Source organism: Symphalangus syndactylus, chromosome 4, assembly GCF_028878055.3.
Source record: "Symphalangus syndactylus isolate Jambi chromosome 4, NHGRI_mSymSyn1-v2.1_pri, whole genome shotgun sequence".
NCBI lineage: Eukaryota > Metazoa > Chordata > Mammalia > Primates > Hylobatidae > Symphalangus > Symphalangus syndactylus.
Window position 1 is genome coordinate 115,553,240 of NC_072426.2, and position 12,402 is coordinate 115,565,641.

The 12,402-nt window shown below is 39.7% G+C and overlaps 1 protein-coding gene across 13 annotated transcripts in view; it reads right to left on the reverse strand.

Moving 5' to 3' along the window:
• The window catches only part of INPP4B (inositol polyphosphate-4-phosphatase type II B), an 849,925-nt gene that overhangs the window by 28,632 nt on the left and 808,891 nt on the right, over positions 1–12,402 (reverse strand). For 2 of the 13 annotated variants that reach the window (XM_063637641.1, XM_063637642.1), the window contains exon 26: positions 11,847–11,921. The exons of the other annotated variants lie outside the window; for them this stretch is intronic. In XM_063637641.1, coding sequence (XP_063493711.1) covers positions 11,876–11,921 — 46 coding nt within the window. In that variant the 3' untranslated portion in view covers positions 11,847–11,875. Of the gene's footprint in view, positions 1–11,846; positions 11,922–12,402 lie in introns of those variants that run through there. 13 annotated transcript variants of the gene reach the window in all.

Sequence of the window (12,402 nt, forward strand, 5' to 3'; positions counted from 1 at the left end):
ATTGACACCCTAACATCACAATTAAAAGAACTAGAAAAGCAAGAGCAAAAACATTCAAAAGCTAGCAGAAGGCCAGAAATAACTAAAATCAGAGCAGAACTGAAGGAAATAGAGACACAAAAAACCCTTCAAAAAATTAATGAATCCAGGAGCTGGTTTTTTTGAAAAGATCAGCAAAATTGATAGACTTCTAGCAAGACTAATAAAGAAGAAAAGAGAGAAGAATCAAATAGATGCAACAAAAAATGAAAAAGGGGATATCACCACCTACCCCACAGAAATACAAACTACCATCAGAGAATACTACAAACACCTCTATGCAAATGAACTAGAAAATCTAGAAGAAATGGATAAATTCCTCGACAAATACACCCTCCCAAGACTAAACCAGGAAGAAGTTGAATCTCTGAATAGACCAATAACAGGTTCTGAAATTGTGGCAATAATCAATAGCTTACCAACCAAAAAGAGTCCAGGACCTGATGGATTCACAGCCGAATTCTACCAGAGGTATGAGGAAGAACTGGTACCATTCCTTCTGAAACTATTCCAATCAATAGAAAAAGAGGGAATCCTCCCTAACACATTTTATGAAGCCAGAATTGTCCTAATACCAAAGCCTGGCAGAGACATAACCAAAAAAGAGAATTTCAGACCAATATCCCTGATGAACATTGATGTAAAAATCCTCAATAAAATACTGGCAAACCAAATCCAGCAGCACATCAAAAAGCTTATCCACCATGATCAAGTGGGCTTCATCCCTGGGATGCAAGGCTGGTTCAACATATGCAAATCAATAAATGTAATCCAGCATATAAACAGAACCAAAGACAAAAACCACATGATTATCTCAATAGATGCAGAAAAGGCCTTTGACAAAATTCAACAACCCTTCATGCTAAAAACTCTCAATAAATTAGGTACTGATGGGACGTATCTCAAAATATTAAGAGCTATCTACGACAAACCCACAGCCAATATCATACTGAATGGGCAAAAACTGGAAGCATTCCCTCTGAAAACTGGCACAAGACAGGGATGCCCTCTCTCACCGCTCCTATTCAACATAGTGCTGGAAGTTCTGGCCAGAGCAATCAGGCAGGAGAAGGAAATAAAGGGTATTCAATTAGGAAAAGAGGAAGTCAAATTGTCCCTGTTTGCAGATGACATGATTGTATATCTAGAAAACCCCATTGTCTCAGCCCAAAATCTCCTTAAGCTGATTAGCAACTTCAGAAAAGTCTCAGGATACAAAATCAATGTACAAAAATCACAAGCATTCTTATACACCAATAACAGACAAACAGAGAGCCAAATCATGAGTCAACTCCCATTCACAATTGCTTCAAAGAGAATCAAATACCTAGGAATCCAACTTACAAGGGATGTGAAGGACCTTTTCAAGGAGAACTACAAACCACTGCTCAATGAAATAAAAGAGGAAACAAACAAATGGAAGAACATTCCATGCTCATGGGTTGGAAGAATCAATACTGTGAAAATGGCCATACCGCCCAAGGTAATTTATAGATTCAATGCCATCCCCATCAAGCTACCAATGACTTTATTCACAGAATCGTAAAAAACTACTTTAAAGTCCATATGGAACCAAAAAAGAGCTCGCATCGCCAAGTCAATCCTAAGCCAAAAGAACAAAGCAGGACGCATCACGCTACCTGACTTCAAACTATACGACAAGGCTACAGTAACCAAAACAGCATGGTACTGGTACCACAACAGAGACATAGATCAATGGAACAGAACAGAGTCCTCAGAAATGATGCTGCATATCTACAACTATCTGATCTTTGACAAACCTGACAAAAACAAGAAATGGGGAAAGGATTCCCTATTTAATAAGTGATGCTGGGAAAACTGGCTAGCCATATGTAGAAAGCTGAAACTGGATCCCTTCCTTACACCTTATACAAAAATTAATTCAAGATGGATTAAAGACTTACATGTTAGACCTAAAACCATTAAAATCCTACAAGAAAACCTAGGTAACACCATTCAGGACATAGGCGTGGGCAAGGACTTCATGTCTAAAACACCAAAAGCAATGGCAACAAAAGCCAAAATTGACAAATGGGATCTAATTAAACTAAAGAGCTTCTGCACAGCAAAAGAAACTACCATCAGAGTGAACAGGCAAACTACAGAATGGGAGAAAATTTTTGCAACCTACTCATGTGACAGAGGGCTAATATCCAGAATCTACAATGAACTCAAACAAATTTACAAGAAAAAAACAACCCCATCAAAAAGTGGGCAAAGGACATGGACAGACACTTCTCAAAAGAAGACATTTATGCAGCCAAAAGACACATGAAAAAATGCTCATCATCACTGGCCATCAGAGAAATGCAAATCAAAACCACATTGAGATACCATCTCACACCAGTTAGAATGGCCATCATTAAAAAGTCAGGAAACAACAGGTGCTGGAGAGGATGTGGAGAAATAGGAACACTTTTACACTGTTGGTGGGACTGTAAACTAGTTCAACCATTGTGGAAGTCAGTGTGGCCATTCCTCAGGGATCTAGAACTAGAAATACCATTTGACCCAGCCATCCCATTACTGGGTATATACCCAAAGGAATATAAATCATGCTGCTATAAAGACACATGTACACGTATGTTTATTGCGGCACTATTCACAATAGCAAAGAGTTGGAACCAACCCAAATGTCCAACAATGATAGACTGGATTAAGAAAATGTGGCACATATACACCATGGAATACTATGCAGCCATAAAAATGATGAGTTCATGTCCTTTGTAGGGACATGGATGAAACTGAAAAACATCATTCTTAGTAAACTATCCCAAGGACAAAAAACCAAACACCGCATGTTCTCACTCATAGGTAGGAATTGAACAATGAGAACTCATGGACACAGGAAGGGGAACATCACACTCCAGGGACTGTTGTGGGGTGGGGGGCGGGGGGAGGGACAGCATTAGAAGATATACCTAACGCTAAATGATGAGTTAATGGGTGCAGCAAAACAACACGGCACATGGATACATATGTAACAAACCTGCACATTGTGCACATGTACCCTAAAACCTAAAGTATAATAATAAAAAATTAAAAATTAAAAAAAAAATTCTCTGATCATGCTGTATGCTGCTCTGTCAACCTCTGTTAAGTATGAAATAAAATAAAACCTGGCTGGCTGCCCCACACTCAATGCAACAAGATGCCCAACCACAACACCCTATTTTTTTTTTTTTTTTTTTTTTTTTACCTGTTTCTGAAGAAGTGAGTGACTTTAGCATCTGGAAACACCACTACTGTATCCGAACACTTTTATATGCATGTATGAGATAATCGCTGCTGCAAGTTCAAGTCCATTACAGCCTCATTTCAAGTTCCACCTGGGAATTAAACTTAAATTGAGACTGAAATGGGTTTTGTTATCCTTATTGTGCTGCTTAGAAAAAGATGCTTCATGGTGATGGGGAGAATGATTGCCATTGGAGCTGAAAACAGCGTTTCAGGTAGTTCACCACATACACACCCACAATAATATAAAAGTGAGATAATTCCAAAGATAGTCCAGAGGGTCCCATTTTTTCTTTTCTTGTGAACTGACTTAATTGTGGGTATCTGATTGACTGGACTGGATCTACAACATTTATTTTAATATTTTCCTATCAATTGCTAAGACTAGTGCTGTGCTTATAGGAGACTGGATAGTCACAAAAGATTCCTATATCATGCTTAAATACATCCACTGACAGCTAATGGCATTGTTGGGCATTGAGTATTTGGGAGATGGAGATAATAATACACATAAGGGACAGTTAATCTTTATTATGTACTGTCTGTAAGAGCAGAATAGATGAAAGTCTCTATATCTGTGTTAACTTACTCAGAATGATGTGTTCCACTCAGCTTGTGTGGCTGCTTTAAAATCAGTCAAATTCAACTATAATCATTCACTAAAGATTGCCTACTGGTGGGTGGAGCCAAGATGGCCGAATAGGAACAGCTCCGGTCTCCAGCTCCCAGCCGCAGCGACACAGAAGACGGGTGATTTCTGCATTTCTGCTTGAGGTACCGGTTTCATCTCACTAGGGAGTGCCTAACAGTGGGTGCAGGACAGTCGGTGAAGCGCACTGTGCGCGAGCCAAAGCAGGGCGAGGCACTGCCTCACTCGGGAAGCGCAAGGGGTCAGGGAGTTCCCTTTCCTAGTCAAAGAAAGGGGTAACAGACGGCACCTGGAATATCGGGTCAGTCCCACCCTAATACTGCGCTTTTCCAATGGGCCTGGAAGACGGCACACTAGGAGATTGTGTCCCGCACCTGGCTTGGAGGGTCCTATGCCCATGGAGTCTCGCTGATTGCTAGCACAGCAGTCTGAGATCAAGCTGCAAGGCGGCAACGAGGCTGGGGGAGGGGCTTCTGCCATTGCCCAGGCTTGCTTAGGTAAACAAAGCAGCCAGGAAGCTCGAACTGGGTGGAGCCCACCACAGCTCAAGGAGGCCTGCCTGCCTCTGTAGGCTCCACCTCTGGGGGCAGGGCACAGACAAACAAAAACTCAGCAAGAACCTCCACAGACTTAAATGTCCTTGTCTGACTGACAGCTTTGAAGAGAGTAGTGGTTCTCCCAGCACGCAGCTGGAGATCTGAACACGGACAGACTGCCTCCTAAAGTGGGTCCCTCACCCCTGAGCAGCCTAACTGGGAGGCACCCCCCCAGTAGGGACAGACTGACACCTCATTCAGCCGGGTACTCCTCTGAGACAAAACTTTTAGAGGAACTATCAGACAGCTGAATTTGTGGTCTCACGAAAATCCGCTGTTCTGCAGCCACCGCTGCTGACACCCAGCCAAACAGGGTCTAGAGTGGACCTCTAGTAAACTCCAACAGGCCTGCAGCTGAGGGTCCTGTCTGGTAGAAGGAAAACTAACAAACAGAAAGGACATCCACACCAAAAACCCATCTGTACATCACCATCATCAAAGACAAAAAGTAGATAAAACCGCAAAGATGGGGAAAAAACAGAGCAAAAAAACTGGAAACTCTAAAAAACAGAACACCTCTCCTCCTCCAAAGGAACGCAGTTCCTCACCAGCAATGGAACAAAGCTGGATGGAGGATGACTTTGACGAGTTGAGAGAAGAAGGCTTCAGACGATCAAACTACTCTGAGCTACGAGAGGACATTCAAAACAATAGCAAAGAAGTTAAAAACTTTGAAAAAAAATTAGAAGAATGGATAACTAGAATAACCAATGGAGAGAAGGGCTTAAAGGAGCTGATGGAGCTGAAAGCCAAGTTTCGAGAACTACGTGAAGATTGCAGAAACCTCAGTAGCAGATGCGATCAACTGGAAGAAAGGGTATCACTGATGGAAGATGAAATGAATGAAATGAAGAGAGAAGGGAAGTTTAGAGAAAAAAGAATAAAAAGAAATGAAGAAAGCCTCCAAGAAATTTGGGACTATGTGAAAAGACCAAACCTACGTCTGATTGGTGTACCTGAAAATGATGGGGAGAATGGAACCAACTTGGAAAACACTCTGCAAGATATTATCCAGGAGAACTTCCCCAATCTAGCAAGGCAGGCCAGCATTCAGATTCAGGAAATACAGAGAACGCCACAAAGATACTCCTCGAGAAGAGCAACTCCAAGACACATAATTGTCAGATTCACCAAAGTGGAAATGAAGGAAAAAATGTTAAGGGCAGCCAGAGAGAAAGGTCGGGTTACCCACAAAGGGAAGCCCATCAGACTAACAGCTGATCTCTCAGCAGAAACTCTACAAGCCAGAAGAGAGTGGGGGCCGATATTCAACATTCTTAAAGAAAAGAATTTTCAACCCAGAATTTCCTATCCCACCAAACTAAGCTTCATAAGTCAAGGAGAAATAAAATACTTTACAGACAAGCAAACGCTGAGTGATTTTGTCACCACCAGGCCTGCCCTAAAAGAACTCCTTAAGGAAGCACTAAACATGGAAAGGAACAACCAGTACCAGCCACTGCAAAAACACGCCAAATTGTAAAGACCATCGAGGCTAGGAAGAAACTATAGCAACTAATGAGCAAAATAACCAACTAACATCATAATGACAGGATCAGATTCACACATAACAATATTAACTTTAAATGTAAATGGGCTAAATGCTCCAATTAAAAGACACAGACTGGCAAACTGGATAAGGAGTCAGGACCCATCAGTGTGCTGTATTCAGGAAACCCATCTCACATGCAGAGACACACATAGACTCAAAATAAAGGGATGGAGGAAGATCTATCAAGCAACTGGAAAACAAAAAAAGGCAGGGGTTGCAATCCTAGTCTCTGATAAAATAGACTTTAAACCAACAAAGATCAAAAGAGACAAAGAGGGCCATTACATAATGGTAAAGGGATCAATTCAACAAGAAGAGCTAACTAAACTAAATATATATGCACCCAACACAGAAGTGCCCAGATTCATAAAGCAAGTCCTGAGTGACCTACAAAGGGACTTAAACTCCCACACAATAATAATGGGAGATTTTAACACCCCACTGTCAACATTAGACAGATCAACAAGACAGAAAGTTAACAAGGATATCCAGGAATTGAACTCAGCTCTACATAAAGTGGACCTAATAGACATCTACACAACTCTCCACCCCAAGTCAACAGAATATACATTTTTTTCAGCACCACACCACACCTATTCCAAAATTGACCACATAGTTGGAAGTAAAGCTCTCCTCAGCAAATGTAAAAGAACAGAAATTATAACAAACTGTCTCTCAGACCACAGTGCAATCAAACTAGAACTCAGGATTAAGAAACTCACTCAAAACCGCTCAACTATATGGAAATTGAACAACCTGCTCCTGAATGACTATTCCGTACATAATGAAATGAAGGCAGAAATAAAGATGTCCTTTGAAACCAATGAGAACAAAGACACAACATACCAGAATCTCTGGGACACGTTCAAAGCAGTGTGTAGAGGGAAATTTATAGCACTAAATGCCCACAAGGGAAAGCAGGAAAGATCCAAAATTGACACCCTAACATCGCAATTAAAAGAACTAGAAAAGCAAGAGCAAACACATTCAAAAGCTAGCAGAAGGCTAGAAATAACTAAAATCAGAGCAGAACTGAAGGAAATAGAGACACAAAAAACCCTTCAAAAAATTAATGAATCCAGGAGCTGGTTTTTTGAAAAGATCAACAAAATTGATAGACTGCTAGCAAGACTAATAAAGAAGAAAAGAGAGAAGAATCAAATAGATGCAATAAAAAACGAAAAAGGGCATATCACCACCGATCCCACAGAAATACAATCTACCATCAGAGAATACTACAAACACCTCTATGCAAATAAACTAGAAAATCTAGAAGAAATGGATAAATTCCTCAACAAATACACCCTCCCAAGACTAAATCGGGAAGAAGTCGAATCTCTGAATAGACCAATAACAGGTTCTGAAATTGTGGCAATAATCAATAGCTTACCAACCAAAAAGAGTCCAGGACCTGATGGATTCACAGCTGAATTCTACCAGAGGTACAAGGAGGAACTGGTACCATTCCTTCTGAAACTATTCCAATCGATAGAAAAAGAGGGAATCCTCCCTAACACATTTTACAAAGCCAGCATCGTCCTGATACCAAAGCCTGGCAGAGACATAACCAAAAAAGAGAATTTAAGACCAATATCCTTGATGAACATTGATGTAAAAATCCTCAATAAAATACTGGCAAACAGAATCCAGCAGCACATCAAAAAGCTTATCCACCATGATCAAGTGGGCTTCATCCCTGGGATGCAAGCCTGGTTCAACATACGCAAATCAATAAATGTAATCCAGCATATAAACAGAACCAAAGACAAAAACCACATGATTATCTCAATAGATGCAGAAAAGGCCTTTGACAAAATTCAACAACCCTTCATGCTAAAAACTCTCAATAAATTAGGTACTGATGGGACGTATCTCAAAATAATAGGAGCTATCTATGACAAACCCACAGCCAATATCATACTGAATGGGCAAAAACTGGAAGGATTCCCTCTGAAAACTGGCACAAGACAGGGATGCCCTCTCTCACCGCTCCTATTCAACATAGTGCTGGAAGTTCTGGCCAGAGCAATCAGGCAGGAGAAGGAAATAAAGGGTATTCAATTAGGAAAAGAGGAAGTCAAATTGTCCCTGTTTGCAGACGACATGATTGTATATCTAGAAAACCCCATTGTCTCAGCCCAAAATCTCCTTAAGCTGATTAGCAACTTCAGCAAAGTCTCAGGATACAAAATTAATGTACAAAAATCACAAGCATTCTTGTACACCAATCACAGACAAACAGAGAGCCAAATCATGAGTCAACTCCCATTCACAATTGCTTCAAAGAGAATAAAATACCTAGGAATCCAACTTACAAGGGATGTGAAGGACCTCTTCAAGGAGAACTACAAACCACTGCTCAATGAAATAAAAGAGGATACAAACAAATGGAAGAACATTCCATGCTCATGGGTTGGAAGAATCAATATCATGAAAATGGCCATACTGCCCAAGGTAATTTATAGATTCAATGCCATCCCCATCAAGCTACCAATGACTTTCTTCACAGAATTGGAAAAAACTACTTTAAAGTTCATATGGAACCAAAAAAGAGCCCGCATCGCCAAGTCAATCCTAAGCCAAAAGAACAAAGCTGGAGGCATCACGCTACCTGACTTTAAACTATACTACAAGGGTACAGTAACCAAAACAGCATGGTACTGGTACCACAACAGAGACATAGATCAATGGAACAGAACAGAGCCCTCAGAAATGATGCCGCATATCTACAACTATCTGATCTTTGACAAACCTGACAAAAATAAGAAATGGGGAAAGGATTCCCTATTTAATAAATGGTGCTGGGAAAACTGGCTAGCCATATGTAGAAAGCTGAAACTGGATCCCTTCCTCACACCTTATACAAAAATTAATTCAAGATGGATCAAAGACTTATATGTTAGACCTAAAACCATTAAAATCCTACAAGAAAACCTAGGCAATACCATTCAGGACATAGGCGTGGGCAAGGACTTCATGTCTAAAACACCAAAAGCAATGGCAACAAAAGCCAAAATTGACAAATGGGATCTCATTAAACTAAAGAGCTTCTGCACAGCAAAAGAAACTACCATCGAGTGAACAGGCAACCTACAGAATGGGAGAAAATTTTTTCAACCTACTCATGTGACAAAGGGCTAATATCCAGAATCTACAATGAACTCAAACAAATTTACAAGAAAAAAACAACCCCATCAAAAAGTGGGCAAAGGACACGAACAGACACTTCTCAAAAGAAGACATCTATGCAGCCAAAAAACACATGAAGAAATGCTCATCATCACTGGCCATCAGAGAAATGCAAATCAAAACCACAGTGAGATACCATCTCACACCAGTTAGAATGGCCATCATTAAAAAATCAGGAAACAACAGGTGCTGGAGAGGATGTGGAGAAATAGGAACACTTTTACACTGTTGGTGGGACTGTAAACTAGTTCAACCATTGTGGAAGTCAGTGTGGTGATTCCTCAGGGATCTCGAACTAGAAATACCATTTGACCCAGCCATCCCATTACTGGGTATATACCCAAAGGACTATAAATCATGCTGCTATAAAGACACATGCACACGTATGTTTATTGTGGCACTATTCACAATAGCAAAGAGTTGGAACCAACCCAAATGTCCAACAACCATAGACTGGATTAAGAAAATGTGGCACATATACACCATGGAATATTATGCAGCCATAAAAAATGATGAGTTCGTGTCCTTTGTAGGGACATGGATGAAACTGGAAAACATCATTCTCAGTAAACTATCGCAAGGACAAAAAACCAAACACCGCATGTTCTCACTCATAGGTGGGAATTGAACAATGAGAACTCATGGACACAGGAACGGGAACATCACACTCTGGGGACTGTTGTGGGGTGGGGGGAGGGGGGAGGGACAGCATTAGGAGATACACCTAATGCTAAATGACGAGTTAATGAGTGCAGGAAATCAACATGGCACATGGATACATATGTAACAAACCTGCACATTGTGCACATGTACCCTAAAACCCTAAAGTATAATAAAAACAACTCATAAAAAAAAATAAAAATAAATCTTGTGTAAGACAAATTATATGCATTTAGTCTCTACCTCTCTAATCAAATTAATCAGAATGACTGGTGGAGTGGAACACTCATAAGAAAAATTTCTAGCAGCTAACATTGCATAGGACCATGGAGTGGATAATGTTGAAGGACAGTCCACCGTGAGTCTCTTGTACCCCTACATGACCTGCTGGGTATGCCAATAGTGTAAAGCCATGACCACTCTACCAGGACCGCTTTTCAGAGTTAGGCTTGCAGCAAGCAACCTTAAGGGATGAGGTAATGCCTCCCTGTATGACAAAGAGCAAGCTGGCTTACTGTTTACTGTTGCTGTAATTTTCCCAAGCTCGGAGTTCCTCAGCTATGACACAGCACCACTGCATGCAAACTACTCTTCAGCACTCACTGTATCATCTTTTGGGGACTTAAGGAAGGAGTAACTGAAGTGAACATACTAATGTTTAGGCTGTTTGCTGTGCCATAAGTAACAAAATCCTTTGTCTCCAACTAAGAAGTCTCATGTCTTTACTGACAACCTCAATGAAACAACACACTTAATAGCTTGCAGGAAGAGGAAAAAAAAATCCAAGAACTGATAACACCCTTCTCTACTATAGTAAAGGCTTGAACTACATGTGAGAAAGGTAAGTTTCTCCCAACTAGTCTGGAAGAGACCTTTTTTGAAGGATGTAATGTATACAGCCCCATAAGTATTAACCGTCACTTCCAATAAAATGCTTGAGCAATTTAAAAAAAAAAAAAAAAAAAAAAAAAGATTGCCTACTAAGAGATAAGAGTGGCCAGGTATGTACATATGTATATGTTTGTGTGTGCATGTGTGTATGGTAGACTCCACTTACTAGTTTGAAACTTCAAGATTCCTGATGTTAAGTCACTATTTTAATAATTTTTTGTGGACCTACTTTGTGCATTTATAATTCCAAAGTAATACTAACTATGGAACTGATTGGCATGGAGAAAACAACCAAGAACACCCTTTTCAATAGTGTGATACATTCAAGTTTGATGGTTAAATAAACCACTATTAATGGTTTATTAATACTGATAATCACTGATTTCTAAAAATCATCACCTAAAAAGAGATGGAAACACTGAACTCATTCTTGTCATTTATATTGATTGATTGACATGAATCTGAGGTATAGATGGACTTCAAACTTATGCAGAATAAGCTGTGGTAAATATAATCATCTATCCCCAATTCATAAAGTAAAGCAGGTCATTGTCAAATAGGAAAGTTATTTCCTATTGTTTATCTGATTCTTACATGCACTTTAAAATTAGATAATTTTCATTACATTCTTAAAAATACTACAAAAATGAAATTAAGCAGATGTTTGAGTTAATTCAAAGGACTTTGAAAGCTATGTCATATCCTAGGACTTCAGGATAAGTAATCATAAAGTGGTTAAATCTTAAGTGTTTTAAATAGCATTTGTTCAACATTGTATAATCTTATTTAATTTTCTACTAAATGTTTCTTTTTTTTACAGAAAATTGTGTTCATGGAATATTAGAAGGATCCTTTAACACAGCAGTCCCCAAACTTTTTGGCACCAGGAACTGGTTTCATGGAAGACCATTTTTCCACTGACCTGGGGGTGGTGGTGATGGTTTTAGGGATGATTCAAGTGTATTACATTTATTGTGTACTTTATTTCTATTACATTATAATATATAATAAAATAGTTATACAACTCACCATAATGTAGAATCAGTGGTAGCCCTGAGCTTGTTTTCCTGCAACTAGATGGTCACATCTGGGGGCGATGGGAGACAGTGACAGATCATCAGGCATTAGATTTTCATAAGGAGCATGTAGCCTAGATCCCTAGCATGTGCAGTTTGTAATAGGGTTTGAATTCCTATGAGAATCTAATGTCTGTGTTGATCTGACAGGAGGCAGAGCTCAGATTATGGCTGTAAATACAGATGAAGCTTTGCTGGCTCACCCACCGCTCACCTCCTGCTGTATAACCTGGTTCTTAACAGGCCACTGACCTGATAACAGGGGGCTGGGAACCCCTGCTTTAACCAAATCAAGATAGTGAAAACAAAAGAAATTAGTATTTGAATAGGCTGAGTCTGAAATATTTTCTTTTATGTGAGAGAGGCTTGAACTCTCTAAACATTGCTACCTTAAGTAAATCTGACTTAAAAAGGAATTCAAGCTATAGAAGATAAAATATTCAGTTGTTTCCCTTTTCTGAATGCTAAACTTTCAGGGAAACCTTTGATTAG